Genomic DNA, 17,118 nt, shown 5'->3' with positions numbered 1-17,118 from the left:
GTGTGTGTGTGTGTGTGTGTGTGTGTGTGAGATTTTAAATGAAATTTAAAATTTGATTTCATTTAAAATGACTTATTTGGAAATTTCAATTCCTTAACGATTGCAAGAATATAGAATCCTTTATAAGTAAGACATGTAGTTGTCATTGACAAAACTCAAACTCTCTTAATTATTAGTCCTTGTAGCAGAAAATAATGAACATCATGAGATCATGGCTACATTTATGCTTCCATTGTAAAGAAAAATTATGTAAGTAAAGTGCCATGCAACAATTTTAGACTAAAAATAAGAAGAATTGGCTCCCATGCATCTTTATTGGTAATGCAAATGTGTTCAATTTACACATGTATGCTTGCAAAAATTCAAACATATTTTAATTTACTAATGATCACCAATGATGATAAAGCGACATAAAAAAGTTGAGCCACCCTACGTTAAAGGAAATAATTATCCTTGTGAAGACACAGGAAAGGAGCGTAATGCAAGCATTTGCTAATTGCCTTTTCCCTCTGAGACAGGAGCTGCTATTCTGCATGTTCTGTGTTCCCATTTTAGCTTCCTAGGCATGCTCTTCATGCATCTCAAACAGAGACTAAGGTGCTTCCCACACATGTGTCATTCTGGTGGGAGTGTTTCTAACATTAGTGAGGCTGAAATAGAGACTTAGTCTTATGCATTTTTTGACACTGATATATGTTTTCTATATGAATAGAAAAAAAAATCCACTCATTAAGGGGGCAGAGCCATCCTTTTGTATCCCAGAGAGGTGTCGTTTTAGCAACAAGATGTAGAGCTTTGAAAAAGCTTCTGTTAATCCCAACAACTTTTTAAATCACTGCAATCGAAGCTACTAGTTGCCCTCATAGTAAAATGATGTGCTGCATAACAGTTAACTAAGTCATAATTTATCTAAGGATTTCATTGATGGATTAAAAGCTCTAAGCCTAAGAAGCTGGAAATGTTTCTGTGGCATTTATCTCTGTTGGAGATATTTTCTCCAGTTTGCCTAAGACTTTTAAACATAGAGCATAGAAAGCAATATATTCTTTTTTTTTTTTTTTTTTTTTTTTTGAGATGGAGTTTCTTTCTTGTTGCCCAGGTTGGAGTGCAATGGCACAATCTCAGTTCACCACAATGTCCACCTCCCCGGTTCAAGCAATTCTCCTGTCTCAGCCTCACAAGTAGCTGAGGCTACAGGCATGAGCCACCACACCCAGATAATTTTGTATTTTTAGTAGAGACAGGATTTCTCCATGTTCGTCAGGCTGGTCTCGAACTCCCGACCTCAGGTGATCTGCCTGTCTCGGCCCCCAAAGTGCTAGGATTACAGGCATCAGCCACCACACCTGGCCCCCTTGAACATGTTAATAAGTGAGTTATATCAACCAATTTTCAATATTAATACAAAGTCATCAGTGGAGGTCTCAAAATTATTTTTACAAAAATTAGCAGTATAATTTAAACACGTTTGATTTCAAAATAACAAATAGTCCAACACTAGCAGCTCTCCTCTGATCCTCAAAAAATAACCATTCCTAATATTAAAGATAAACTTTAATAAGAATTCAAAAAAGAATTCCACACTGCCCCAAAAGGCATTTTTCTAACCTGTTACATTAGCCCGTCTAAAATAATATGATATGANTGGGGTTTCACCATGTTGCCCAGGCTGAAAATTTTTTTTCTTTTTTTTTGAGATGGAGTTTCTTTCTTGCTGCCCAGGCTGGAGTGCAATGGCATAATCTCGGCTCACCACAACTTCTGCCTCCTGCATTCAAGAGATTTTCCTGCCCCAGCCTCCCCAATAGCTAGGATTACAGTCATGCGCCACCACACCCAGATAATTTTGTATTTTTAGTAGAGATACAGTTTCTCCATGTTGGTCAGGCTGGTCTCGAACTCCTGACCTCAGGTGATCCACCCACCTTGGCCTCTCAAAGTGCTGGGATTACAGGCATGAACCACCGCACCTGGCCAAAAGCAATATCCTTATTAAATAGTGCCTATTTACTAATGAGTGTTACTATCATTTGATGCTTGGGCATTTAAAGACTTAATAGTCTTACTTGGAAAAATTAAGAAAAAAAAAACCCAAAAAAACCTAAGGTGGTATAAAACGAATTGTGATTTTTGTCATTACTTTTAATTAAAGCTGCAATTACATTTGCACCAACCAAATACATTAGTTCTTTGGCACATTTTCCAAGTGAGGAAAATTCATTTCATTTGTGTGTGTGTTTAAAAGTCTCTGTGTACTGTCAGGATTTGAGGCAGACACTGCCGGGGTCCATAGGGCCAGGGAACCTATATTGTCAGAATCCACACGTCAGAGACTTCCAGTTTTTACCCCTACCTGCAGCCAAAAGTCTTTGGATTATTCTGACCAGTATATATGCAAGAACAATCTTGCAAGAGCCATGATGTTCTTTTCTGTCTCATGCAGGCATCTTTGTGACTCACAAAATCCTTCTAAATCCAATCACCTTGAAAATCTGTGCAAAATTTATTTTCATTCTCAGAATTTAATTGATTCTGTGTTACTCGGAGTGGATATTTTCACACATGGAATGAAATGGTACATGTTTTTGTGCTCAAAGAATCATCCTGCCTTTTGTTACTGTGGTTTTTGTTCTGAGTTTAATATTCTATTTTGATTTTAATAGGCTTTTCCTACTAGCTGAGAAGCCTTTGCCTAAAACATTAAATAGATGAGATGCAATGACTTTCCAACATAAGAGTGGCAAAGACATTGACCCTGGGTAGCTTGTTTCAACTGCACTTCCCTGGAGCTATTTCCTGCTGAATTTATTAGTATTTGCTGCCTCTGACTGCACCTCATGGTCAGTAAACCATGGCTCATGTGGAATCTGGGCTGCTTCCCCTGACTTCAGCCTTCTGGTAACCTGAGCACCTCACTGGATGGAATTGTGTGGTGACTGTCTCCCCGGGTATGGTTATGCCTCCTCAGCAGTCTGCACACCAGTGCATTGGTTCTTAGATGATGTATCCTCATGAACTGTAAGGGCTCTGACCACGATTTCCAAACCATGACTCTGGCTCCAAGGTTTGTAGCTGCAAGAGGAGTTACCAACTTGCTATTCCTGGGCATTTTGATATAAAAAATGCGACCCGGGCAGAGATTGACTATCAAATGAACAGAATGTCGCAGTTTCCCTCCTAAGCAATATGATAGTCTGAATCTCACAGAATCAATCATGGTGCAAGGGGCCTCTTTCATCATTAATAGAGTAGCCTGGCAGAGCCTGGCATTCAAGATTTTAGAAAAGGCTAGAGTTAATCAAAACCACATTGAGATACTATCTCATGACAGTTAGAATGGCAATCATTAAAAAATCTGGAGACAACAGATGCTGGAGAGGATGTGGAGAAATAGCAACACTCTTACGCAGTTGGTGGGAGTATAAATTAGTTCAACCATTGTGGAAGACAGTGTGGCGATTTCTCAAGGATCTAGAAATAGAAATTCCATTTGACCCAGCAATCCCATTACTGGGTATATACCCAAAGAACTATAAATCGTTCTACTATAAAGACACATGCACACTATGTTCACAGCAGCCCTGTGTACAATAGCAAAGACCTGGAACCAATCCAAATGCCCATCAATGATAGATTGGACAAAGACAATGTGGTACATATACATCATGGAATACTATGCAGCCATAAAGAATGATGAGTTTGTGTCCTTTGTAGGGACTTGGATGAATCTGGAAACCATCATTCTCAGCAAACTGACACAAGGACAGAAAGCCAAACACCGTATGCTCTCACTCATAGGTGGGTGTTGAACAATGACAACACGTGGACTCAGGGAGAGGAGCATCACACACTGGGGGCAGTTGTGCGGGGGGTAGGGGAGAGACAGCGGGGGGGGTGGGGAGGGAGGGGAGAAATGCCAGATATAGTATGCACCTAAAGTAAAATAAATAAAATAAAAAAAGCCTAGAGTTGGGATGGGGGGGATGTTATAGGGGATGGCCATTTCAAAATTCCCACAGCTCTGTTTCTCTAGTTGGGTTCTCAAATAGGGCATTCACTAGACATATGTAGTAGTGTTCAAGTTCAGTAAAATTGAATAAAATTCACAAAGCAGTTCCTCAGTCAGAGTAACCATGTTTTAAATGCTCCACAGCCACATGTAGCTAGAGGCTACTGCATTGGTCAACGCAGATAACAGAACATTTCTGTTACTGTTGAAATTTCTGCAGGAAAGCACTGCTCAAGGTGGACTTAAAAATCACAACAATGGGCCTTACATGTACGCAATAGTCAATCCATTTCTGGAACAGAAAGGTTAAAATGATACTGCTACACTCATTTCCACCATAATGAGTGGCTGGCTCAGTGTACTGTAGTCCTGTTAGAGAAACTGCAGTTGTGGGAAACCTGGAGTACTGGGATGGGGGATGAGCTCCAGGGTACACATGGGCAGTGGGAGCCCTGGGAGCAGCAGGACAGAACGACAGAGGTCGACACAGCCCTTGGAGGAGTCCTGAGCCTACAGCAGATCTCAGCTCTACCTGGGCGGAAGTGGGGCGGGTGGGGACAGTGAAGGGGACTTGAGAAAAGCATGAAAGGAGAGCAAAAGAGCAGGGAGGGCAGGTGAATGGCGGAGACCACAGCTCAACATTTATCGGGTATCTGCTCTAAGCAGGTGATAACCTAACTCCCCACATTGGATTATGTCCTTTATGAGATGACAGGCAACGGCCACAATGGAGTTGAGGAGTTCATCATTCCATGGGAGGATGGAGTGATTCCCAGAGACTCTACGAGGATCACCTGGTTGGTAAGAGACTGCCTTCAGTCAAGCAGGGTGGGGCCTGGGAATAGCGAAAGGGGATCAAAGGAAAGCATGGCCTTGCCGGCAACAGCAGTCTAGGCTCCTAGGGTCATACTCAATCAGAAAGCAGAGTCTAGAGAGATGAAAATATGCCCTGTGTCTTCCACAGACAGAACACGAGGGAGCCAGGACCAGAACCTCTGGCTTGGGACTCTCATAAGAATACTGTTCTTTCACCCATTAAATAATGGAGTGGTGTGCCCCATTGACTGTCTAACTTTACACAAGTCTTGGGCAAAGTATGAAATCTGGAACATTTTTCTAAGCTATTTCCAGCTTTTCCTTCACCAGTTACTAGCCTCCCAAAGTTTGGCTGGCTTTCTAGTTATGAAGGTCAATGCATGTCAGTGGCTGGGGAGTAGAAGAGCATTGTCAGACCAGGGGTACGTGGATCAGGCATTGATGCCCACCATGCTCCATGTACCCTGCCCTTCCCTGAGTTCAAAGGAGGGGTCCAGGTAAGCAGTTAGAAAGGGTGCTTTCATGGGGGATACTCCAATATGAATTTACATTACGCAGCAGCACTCAGGGAGTTGACTGTACTTGCGATACTTAAACTTATGGAAACATTTGTCAAAATTAGGAGGAAAACATCTGGTCATTATCTCTCCAAATTTTCATCTATGAGACATGAGGGTAAGTCTGAAAAACCTTTGGTGCAAAATTTTCTTGCTCTCGTCAAGATACCAAGAAGATAAAGCCTTCGTTTGTTCCCTGTACACTGTGGTAAGAGCATGCAATGCCGGAGTTACTGCAGCCATCTTGTTACCATGAGCAGTTATAGCCTGAGGATGGCATCCATTAGCCATAGCGTATAGCTGACGAATGAACCAGCCCTAGAGCTGCCCTACAATTGGACTTTATTACACGAGTTTCATTCTTTCACACGATAAATACGAAATGAGCACCAGCAAACTCTAAGATTGTTGAAGGCATCTGGGATACCTTAGAGGTCAAACCCAAAGATGATTAGCCTGTGGAGTTTCTAAATTTGGTTACCGTTTCAGCCTCTTTAACTTTTTTATTATCTGCAACCACAGCATTTCAACGTACACCCTGCTGACTGCATACTGGCTTCACAGGTAACTGAAGAATCTATATAATAGCCCAAAAGTAACCAAAAGGGCACTTCTTATTCCTGATCTTGTTCTCATTCCTCATCTTATTTGATACATCTGCATTTGACAGTGTGGGCCATTTTGCCCCCAGCTGAGCAACTGTCTCTTGCCTTGGCTTCCATAATGCTACACATTTCTGGTTGACCTCCTATTTTTTGACCACTTCTTGGTTTTTGAGGGTACTTCTTACTCCTCAGTCATTTTTTTAAAACTCTCCAAACATTAAATGTTGGGGTTTCATGAAATTTTCTATCAGGGCCACCTTATTTTCCTACTTTACATTCTCTGAGAAATACTATCAATTTACATAACTTTACAATAATGTATACACTGACCGGTCTAAACCATCTCCACCGAGACCAGCACAGATCTCCCCCGAATGTCATGTCTGTACATTTAGTGGTCTACTTAGATATTTGGATATCTCAGACTCAATGGGGACAGATCATCACAATGTTTTATGTCCTAAACTCACTTCTCTTGGGATCCCAGTTCAGGGAATGGTCTATTCAGTCGCCCAAGCCCAAATCCTAAGTCTCAGCCCTGCCTACCCGCTTTCCTCGCTTCCCCAGATCTAAGTGGTCACAGGGCCCTTCTGACCTCAGTTCCTGCAACTCTCCAGTCTGTCCTTTCTTTCTCCCCACACTTACTGCCCTTTTTCCCACTCCCCATCATCACATCGTCTGAATCCCAGGACAGCTGGCTAGCTGCTCTCCCTGACTCGTGTCTTCCTCTCCCTGCAAGTCAGTTTCCCTGCAGGCAGTGTGATGAGGCTGCAAATCTGATCGTGTGGAAAACCCTCCCAAAGCACCTCACTGTTCTCCAGATGAAGACTAAACAATGAATATAATTTTCCAGCCTGCATGACTCTCCCTTACCTTACAGCCATGCTGGGCACTCTCGTGCCTTCCCTTTGTTTATTCCTGACTCTGTGCCTCCCACTGTACTGGTCCTTTGGCTTGTAACATTCCACTACCCCTCCTAACTTCTCTCGCATAATTCTTACTTACCCTGCAGGGTTCCCTCTAAGATATTGCTCCTTCCAAGATGCTTTCCCTAAGTCTCCAGACCTGGGTGGGTGATGCTTCCACATACACCTGAAAGTTCTATCCTTTCTCCATTGTAACTGCCAAGCAGCCTAAACCCATCACCAAGGCTGTAAATTCTATTGGCCAGAGATGCCTGGCTTGGCCTTCCTAGTATTCCTGGTGCTCAGAATGGTGCCTGAAACACAACAGGTACTCACAAATATATAGTGAATGAATACATTTATGGGGAATGCTTACCATTACAATAATAATTATTATTTCATTAATTTAGGCTTGGGATAGCGGTTTTCTGAGGGAACAGTGTTGCTTAAGAGAATGTTTATCACAATTGCTCTTTCCTCTTATTGTTTAAACCACTTTCCATCTGTCTTAACACCTTTACATTTTAGAGGTGGATTGTATTTAAAAAGCAAGTCCAAGTAAACCTATTGTATGAAGTGCTCAGGTGCTACACAAATGATTCTAGGTTGTTGATGCTGAAAGTAAACACTGTTCATTTTCACATGGTTACTCCCAATCACAGCTTTCAGAAAATGCCATTTCTAGGTGAGACATCAGAAACAGCTAAAAATGGGACAAACGACAGTGCCTGGTAAAGGTTGTGAAAAGCGTTTCCTATAAACGTCAAGAATTTAAAAGTCTATGCACCTGGAATACCAGATAAACCACGGGATTTAAGAAGGCGCGAGTCTACATTTGTCTCCTCTAATACAGAGGAGAAATTTTCTTTTTAAAAATATGATGACCTTTTAATTTAAATATGGGGCTTTTTCATCTTGAATGTCAGAAGAGGAAAAGCGCAACCCCTGTTTAAAAGACTTGTCCATTTCAGGAAGCTTCTGTTTGTATTTATAATTAAAAATAGCACCTTCCAAAATGCTGCTCCAACCTGATTAAGGGAAGAAACGTCCCTCCATGCACTTTATTACTTGCTGTGCCGTGTTATCTCTAATTCCCAGCACACAACGGAAAGCGGAGTTGCTCCCTGGCACGCTGTCATTTTTATTCGTTCCTTGAAGGATACATGCCCTCCTCATCTCTTTTCCCCTCCCTGCGGGATGACCTCTTCCTCCAGGTTAGGTAGGACTGCAGTGGAAACTGCTAGGTGAGCTGCAGCAGCCTCAGTGATCTCACTGCAGGCTGCCACATGCAGGGTGTGGAATCGTCTGACATGCAGGGATAACTTCATTTCATTCAATGGTAGAGAAGAGGTCTTCTTTTCCCTCCCCATCCTCTCAACAAGGGATACATCCATGTGAATTAAACATACCCAAACTACACAAAGCGAGCGACATGGTAATAGAATTGAGGCTTCCTGGAGAAGTTCCGTGATAGAAATAGCACAATCACCACTGCTATCCCTAACTTTCTACAAATACAGCATCAGGTTCATTTGTAGAGATTACCTGCAACAGCCACTAATAGCAATATTTATTGAGATTCTCTGACAACCAATGTGCAGAGCTTTCCTGTGTTCCTGTAAATCCCAAATGAAGGACCTGTGATCTCAGCAGGGGTTTTCAGAGTGCACACTCACTGGCTGTGACTTAGGTTACATCAGTAACCTTTCTGGGCTTCAGCTGCTTCGTGTTTACGTAGGAATAATCAGTAGCTAGCCAGGTGACTTCTTGATATCCTTGCTAAGTCTGAGAAATATAATCACTATTTTACTAATGGCCAAACAATATACAGTTGATCCTAATGACATGGGTTTGAACTGCATGGGTCCATTTGTATGTGAATGTTTTTCAACCAAATACAGATTGAAAAACCTGATTGGAGGCCTGATGTTTTGTACATGTGGGTTTCACAGGGCTGATGATAGGATGGGAGTGTGTGTCAATTTTGGTATGGTAGGCAGTCCTGGAACCAGTCCCTTGCATATGCCTTGGATGACTATACTAGACTGACTTTGCTATGTGTTTCCCATACCACCTAAAGACTCTATCTGAAAGTACAGCATTTGGCATCCATGTATACAAACATATATACATAACATTACCCATTTAAATACCTGGCAATAAAGTTTTATGGACCATAAACTGAATAAACAAAAGGGGACCAGTGTTCTTAGTATTCTGGCTTTCACCAGTGCAGGTGAATAAACCAAGTCACGTGAACATGCAGAAATTGCCTCAGGCCTGCATTCATTGCTTCCTATTAGCATTTGCTGAACATCAATTTTGTCCCAGGCACTGCTATAGACACTTGGGCTACAACAGGGAACAAATTAGATGAATACCCCTGCCCTGCTGGGTGGAGCTTATGAAGTGAAGTGAGGAGAGATAGGTAAGAAAAAATTAACATGATAAATACATAATTTAGAGGCGTTTGAAGGTGGAAGGTGATAAGAGCCAGAAGAAAAGAGGAAGGAGGGCAAGGGGTCTACGAACTCTAAGAACTTAGAGAAGGCAGCAGCAATTTTAAACTTGGTGGTTGCAGAGTAAGCTTCATGGAGAGGGGGACCCCTCAGCCAAGGCTGGAAAGAGGAGCCAGCCATCTGGATATCTGTGGGAAGAGGCTTCTGGATGAGCGTGCAGCCAATGCAAACCTCAAGGGCTAGGAAGCAGGGATGAAGTGCGACCAGGGAATTTGTAGGAGGAATGAAGTGAGTGAAAGCAAATGTTAGGGGTTGGAGGGCAGATTATGCAGGGCTTTAGGCTGTTGTAGAAACCTGGAATTTCTCTGAGCAAAATGCGGAGCCATGGCAGGCTTTCAACAGGGAGTGCCATGCTCGGATTTACAGAGTAATGAGAGAGAAAGGCCTTCATTGAAAAGAAACATACCGGGGCAATCTGAAGAAGTTCAGGGCTCATGAATGAAGTTACAAGTTGCTTTAAAGTCGTAAAGTTTCGAATCTGGGTGCCTATGCCCCTGTTTGAGCCACCCGGTCACTTCACTTAGATCTCTGTGAAAATATCACCTTCAGGAAGAGGTCTTCCATGATTGCATTTACCTAAAATCACAACCCCCTTCTCCTGACCTTATTTTCTTACCCTGCTGCTTCATTTTTCTTCAGAGTACTCATCACTCCTTGGCAATAAATACTATATGTATTATTCCCTATTTCTGTTAGTAGAACACAAACTCTGAAATGGTAAGATTTTGCAATTGGTTATCAACGCAGCTCCACACCTAGACAGCTCCTTGGCACGGAGGGAGCACCTGGTGCCAATTTGTTGAATGAAGAAATACATGCATAGTCCAGGAGCCAAGGAGAACTTTAATTAAACTTTGTTTAGTTTCTTTAAATTAAGCTCAAATTTAAGCAAATAAGTTGTAAGATTGAGGAATAAATACAAATAAACTGTCGGACAGCAGATTATTTTACACTATTAATTGGTTTAAGCTTTTTACTATTTAGTGTTGGTGGTTCATCTTAATGTTTGTGTTCTTTACAAAACAATCATAGTCATATTGTGGAAAATGGGAAAAAAAAACCCCTACAATTTTATGTCCCTGCTACCATCACAACTAACGTAATTTTAAATTTCCTCTTAGATGGTTTTCAAAGTGTGCTGCCTTCTTACCTGGCCTCAATATACCTTGAGATCAATTTCCTGATTTTAAAACGTTTATCTAAATCTCTAGACTGTAAAATTACGTGATTCAATATGGAAGCCAACCCCCCTCCCCCCCAAAAAAGCTGTTGACTAACTATGCTCTTCTTGTCTTTCACACTCTGTTCAATGAGGAATCTTTGTGCTAGCTCAACAGACATTTGAGGTTATTTCTCTTAGACCCAAGCTCTCATTTTGCCTAAATTAAATTCATTGTCCAGTTTGGGATTTTTAACCCAACAAAAAAAAATGGAAAGAATTCTGAGAACTGTCAGAGTAATAAAACCTCATTAATTCTATGTGTACCCTGCCCAAATTAATTATGACTCTCAAATCACTACAGTTGATTTTCATGGTTTATATGAACAAGCGGGGCATTATCAAGGAAAATCAATAATGTAAAAAGCACTGGAAGAGAAAAATCTTACCTACTAAAGAGAACAAATTATTTTCCACCACATTAGTAGTATCACGCACACACACAGCATAACTGCAGTACAAACAAAGGAGGGGCCTGGAGGCCGCATGCAGGGGGACGGGCTGACACAGTCATTACAAATCAACTCAGCAGCTGTCAGGGTCCACGCATCTCTGGTGGAAACAATTTTGCTGCCGGTAACTCACTAGAGTCATGTGCACTAACACAAGGAAGTGGTGCAAAATGAGGCATTACCAGCCAGGCAATAGGGAACGACTGCTCCAAATCTATGAGATTTACCCTTGAAACGAACAAACTGAAAAAACCGTCTCTTTGCCATTTGCTGTTCATCAGGTTGCGGCAATAAAATTTTATTTTGCTTACCCACCAGAATCTCAGATACGGCAAGAAGAATGATGTTATAGAAAGGAAAGAACAAATGACAGGAAAAGGCTTGCTTAAAGGCTCAGAGGAAAGCCAGGTGGAACTGAATTTGGCTACAGAAGGCTGGGATCTGGGTGGACACTGACACTAAGGACACTCTGAGGTCATGGATCTTTGTACCTTTTTAATCCTCAGACAAAAGGGAACAGTGATGTTCACCCTTCTGAATTACTGGGCCTGTTGACAGGGTCACCCAGGGTAAGGCACATAAAGAGTTTGAAAAAAAATGTAAAGGACAATGATGATGATGATGAGACTAATAAGAATCACAGCACGTTAACCCTGATTGAGAGAATTTATAGGTTGCTATAAAATCACTGTTGTAAGAAAAGTCACTGTTCTATTTCACAGGTGCTATCTGCTGTACCTCACCACATCATCACCCATACTTTCATATAAAGAAAGAGAAGCACAGAGAAGTTAAGCAACTTGACTAAAGTTGTACAACTAGTCAACAGTGGGACTAGAATTGAATCTGATTCCAGGGCTCATGCCCCTGACTGTAGATAGACTATAATATGAGGCAATGAGATTAATATCCACAGTGATATAAAGTGAATGCTTTTATCAGAAAATCCCACAGAAAACACAAACCTATGCACTACTGTGTGCAATGAAGTTTTCGTTTTAGCCCATCTCTTCTCTTCCCAACATCCAAACAGTAAACATTTTTTGCATCTCAACTACATCAGACATGATTTGGGGCTTGGGGAATCCCAGCCTCTGAAGCCTCTGCTCTCCTATAGCTTATGTGCTAGTGAGGAAAGTCAGTCAACAAACAACAGAAACAGCAGACAGCAGTAAGTTCAAGAATCAAAGTAAAACAGGAGGTTGTCACCAGATGAGAAGTGGGAACTAGACTGGTCCTTCCCTCTGCAACTATCTATCTTTCTATCTATCTATTTTTATTTTTTTGAGACGGAGTTTCACTCTTGTTGCCCAAGATGGAGTGCAATGGTGTGATCTTGGCTCACTGCAACCTCTGTCTCCAGGGTTCAAGCGATTCGCTTGCCTCAGCCTCCCAAGTAGCTGGGATTATAGGCATATGCCACCATGCCTGGCTAATTTTGTATTTTTAGTAGAGACGGGGTTTCTCCATGTTGGTCAGGCTGGTTTTGAACTCTCAACCTCAAGTGATCCACCCCCGTCTCAGCCTCCCAAAGTGCTGGGATTACACCATGAGCCACTGTGCCTGGCCTTTATTTCCTTTTTTGAGACAGAGTCTTGCTCTGTTGCCCAGGCCAGAGTACAATGTGCCATCTTGGCTCACTGCAACCTCCGCCTCCTAGGTTCAAGTGATTCTCCTGCCTTAGGCTCCCAAGTAGCTGGGGCTACAGCCACCGTGCCTGACTAATTTTTGTATTTTTAGTAGAGATGGAGTGTCACCATGTTGGCCAGGCTGGTCTTGAACTCCTGACCTCAAGTGATCCACCCACCTTGGCCTCCCAAAGTGCTGGGATTACAGGTGTGAGCCACTTATTGAGTGCAAGTCCTGTGTTAGCTGCACGTGTGCTGATGGAGAAAGATGCTAGTGTGATGGAGGCACATCGCCTGCTCTCGGGAAACTGCAGACTGTTGGTGTGGCCTTGGGGTACCAGCAGTCAGGAGTTCTTTGAGAGCAGGCTCAGGGGCCCTCGGGCCTCAGGGACCCTCTGTTTCTTTCCCTATAAAATGAGGCTTTTGCTCCAACAGTCTGTGACTTCTTTTTATTAAGTCAGGAAGTCACTTAGGCAACTCTTAACCCAGTTATTAGATGTAATGGAAATAATAAATGCTACAGTAGACGTATTCTCTACTTCGGAATATTCCTGAGGGAGAAGAGGGACTGTTTAACTGGATCTGAACAGGTTTTAGCTGTAACAATATTTATTTAAGCACTTGGGTGCTTATCATATTATATTTTTAGTTAGACATTTTCCATCTCTCCTGGGGGGTGAATATGGTGAAAGTTACTTATGATAAAGCATGGAGATTTAAAGTCAGAACAAGGGATGGGCTGGGTGCAGTGGCTCACACCTGTAATCTCAGCACTTTGGGAGGCTGAGGCGGGTGGATCACTTGAGTCAGGAGTTTGAGACCAGCCTGGCCAACAAGGTGAAACCCCGTGTCTACTGAAAAACAAAACAAAACAAAAAGTAGCCAGGAGTGATGGCGCACACCTGTGGTCCCAAGCACTCAGGAGGTTGGGGCAGGAGAATCACTTGAACCCGGGAGGTGGAAGTTGCGGTAAGCCGAGATTGCGCCACTGCACTCCAGCCGGGGCGACAGAAGGAGGCTTTCAAAAATGAACAAAAAAAAAAAAAAAACAAAGGAGGGTTGGGGACTCACACAGGAAACAAGACATTGAAGAAAAGCAACAAAAGGGGATTCTTTTCTCCTGGAGACCTTAATGCACCAAAAAAGTGGTATTTTGGTATGGATGTACACGGAAGTCAATGGATAAAGCTGGCTTACCATTGGGCTTGCTTGGCCCCAGGAAGCTCTGATGCTGACAGAACGTAGTTTGGAATCATGCACCTTCACATTCTGCCTCCATTACGCCTTGCCACCAGGGCAGCACAAGAGCTAGGCCACTTTCTGCTTGCATTTCAGGCTAGTAATTTGCACTAAGAGAAGATACTTCAAAAGTACCATGGGGAAGGCCCACGACAGGAATGGAGAAAGTCAGATGCACCAGAGGAGTAAGAAGCAACCCACAAAACAGTGAAATCTGAAAGATGTGCTAGAACCCAGAAATACAACCTGCCTTGTAGAAGAACACGCATGAGGCATGGAGAAGCCCTACAGAAACACGGTGAATGGACTGATCGGCAGATTACAGGAGCACTTTGACTATCAGGATGGATCCTTAAAGTAGAATGTTACGTGATTTAATCATCTGGCCTGCCAGATAACACCTGCCTGAATCAATAAGACAACCTGACATAGACAATCACTGTTGATGAGTGTTGCAAGATTGGAAGTGACAGTCTGTTATTTCACTTAAAGCACGAACAGCGGGAGAGTGGTCTTCAGACTGAGAGAGAAGAGAGAAAGGGGGAAGAAGAAGAGAAGCCACACATGCAAGTTCCATGTAAAATAGCAAAGGCCAGGCATGGTGGCTCACGCCTGCAATCCCAGCACTTTGGGAGGCCGAGGTGGGAAGATCGCTTGAGCCCAGGAGTTTGAGACCAGCCTGGGCAATGTAGTGAGACCCTTTTTGTACAAAAATACAAAAATTAGCTAGGTGTGGTGACGTACACCTGTGGTCTCAGCTGCTCAGGCGGCCAAAGCAAGGATCCTTTGAGTCTGGGAGGTCAAGGCTGTAGTGAGCTGTGTTCACACCACCGTACCCCAGCCTGGGCAACAAAGCAAGACCCTGTCTCAAAAAATATATATAAACATACGTATTAAAATATGTATATAATATATATTTTAAAATGTATGTTTATATATATTTTTTGAGACAGGGTCTTGTTTATATATATATATATATACACATGTATATATGTATATATATATGTGTGTGTGTATATATATATATATATATATATATGTAAAATAAAATGAAATCCTGCAAAGCTCTTAGAAGAGTGAAGGATACTTGATATGCCATGTAGACTACTGCATACATTCATATTTAAAGACAATAATCCGATTAGCAAAGGACAGATGGTATTCACTGGCAATTATCTGTGGAATGTCATAGAGCATTTGAAGCACTGTAAAATTATCATTTAAAATATCTTAAATGTATAGTTACATATCACAAATTTATCTCCTTCAATTTATTCTACTGTGGGGAGATGGACCACCAAAAAAAAAAAAAAAAAAAAAAAAACCACGTCAAGGAAATCCTAGATGAGTATGGATTTCTCCCATTTGTCTTGGGAATCCCTAGTGTCTGAAAGGCCTAAACAGTCGACTCCACCCTGGCCGGGTGTATCTGCACACCTACAGACTCACAGCCCATGCCTGCATCATTCCTGTGGCCTCAGCATTTTGCTTAGCCTCCCGTGGTTTGATTTTGACGCTGAGAAAAGGGGAGTTTTGTTTCCCTCATCTCATATAATCCTGACAGCTTCGGCACTGTCTGCTATGTTCTCTTTTCTCTCCAGAACCGTCTGGAGTTTCAGTGGTTTAAATCCTGATATATGGTGGGGCACAAAACGAGATGCAACTCCAAGCAATGTGCACACAGATTCCACACGTGACTCTGGCCTAGGGAGGGCGAACCAATCCTCCTTACCTTTATCATAGATTTCCTTGAGGACTCCTCGCTTTATCAGCTCTTCTCTGCTTTGCCTCATAGATATTTTCCTTTCCAGGGCTACAAACAAAAGACAGAGAGGCGGATGTGAGTCGGTAAAGCAGCTGTCTTCTAAAGGATCCCATGTTAAATATGGCAATGCAATGTATAGGCAATGTTATATCACACAATGTAACGTACGCTGTGTAAAGCACAATGTAAGTGAGCTAATGAGGCATACCAGTTAATATATTTTGATACTATCATAATAAACCTTTTCATCAGATTATATCATTTAAGCTTCCAAATAATCTTCCAATTACTACCTATGAGAGGTAGGCATTTCTTAATTAATTGAACCCCAATTTACGGTTGAACCTGTAGCACAGGACAGCTCAACAACTTGTCAGAGGCACATGGCTACTGAGTAAAGGAACTGGGATTGAGTGCCAGAAATGCCACCTCAGATGAAAGTCTTACTGCACTTTATTGAGCATGGCACTTCCTCCAAGGAGGGACTGCTGTCTCAGTGATCCAGTTCATAGACATCACGCCTCACTGATGATTTCGTTGCTTCCCAACTATTTTTAAAAGCGATGTGAAAATATCTTCAAAGAAGCTCCTGGTGTGGCCTCCCAGGGTCTGGGGGCAATACTGTCTAAGGGTAGGGGTGGCTTCCATGGCACGGCCCTCTACTGTCTTTTTCTCTTAGGCTCTAGGCTGGAGCAGCCAAGTGGAGAAGGAACTATTCAGTTACCCAGTGCGCCTCTGCCATGGCCCAGCCACGCACCTAGGTCAAGTGCTTGGGAAGACGGTGGTGGGGCTGGAGGAGGAAAGAGGGAACGGTGGGCATACTGACGGGCAAATCAAGTAGAAACAGCCCAGGAGTGGGGAAGCGAGGGGCTGCATAAGAGGCAGGTCTGTGGCTTGAAGGAGGGACATGCTGAACCTAGGGAGGAATGAAGGCTATTCCAACAGCTGATGCAATCTCTGGTACACACTGACTCAACCTCCGCAGTCTTTGGAAACATATTCAGGGGAAAATCATTAGCTATAAAATAAGGAAACTATTTTATGCAGACAAATTCAGATAGAGATTAATTAAACACACACTGCCCTCAACAGAATGTAGTCCAAAGAATATGAATAAGAACTAGAAACTCTGTCACCCCCTAGCTATGGGACATGAGTGAAGAAACCTCAGGCAAGTCACTTTGCCACACCGGGAAAACACTGATGACTCAGCCCAGCCATTCCAATTTCACAGGTCCAGGGTGGGACTAGGACATCTCCATTGTGATTAAAAAAAAAAAAAAAAAAAGCTCTCTCTGGGTTATTCTCAGGCATGGCTTGGCTGAGAATCACTAATTATATATTTTGGAACTTACTATTTTAAAAATGTTATGTTCTAGCTCCCTCTCTTAAATTATAATGAAT

General features: G+C 42.5%; 1 protein-coding gene across 7 annotated transcripts in view; it reads right to left on the bottom strand.

The window, feature by feature from the left end:
- PHACTR1 (phosphatase and actin regulator 1) overlaps window positions 1-17,118 on the bottom strand; it is a 335,834-nt gene that overhangs the window by 118,596 nt on the left and 200,120 nt on the right. For all 7 annotated transcript variants that reach the window (XM_017521490.2, XM_037735987.1, XM_017521492.2 and 4 more), the window contains exon 3: window positions 15,682-15,762. In XM_017521490.2, coding sequence (XP_017376979.1) covers window positions 15,682-15,762 — 81 coding nt within the window. The remainder of the gene's footprint in view (window positions 1-15,681; window positions 15,763-17,118) is intronic.

This window comes from Cebus imitator, unplaced genomic scaffold (genome assembly GCF_001604975.1).
Source record: "Cebus imitator isolate Cc_AM_T3 unplaced genomic scaffold, Cebus_imitator-1.0 Scaffold21, whole genome shotgun sequence".
NCBI classification, from domain to species: domain Eukaryota; kingdom Metazoa; phylum Chordata; class Mammalia; order Primates; family Cebidae; genus Cebus; species Cebus imitator.
The sequence above is the reverse complement of the archived record's forward strand: the minus strand, read 5'-3'. Positions and strand labels throughout refer to the sequence as shown.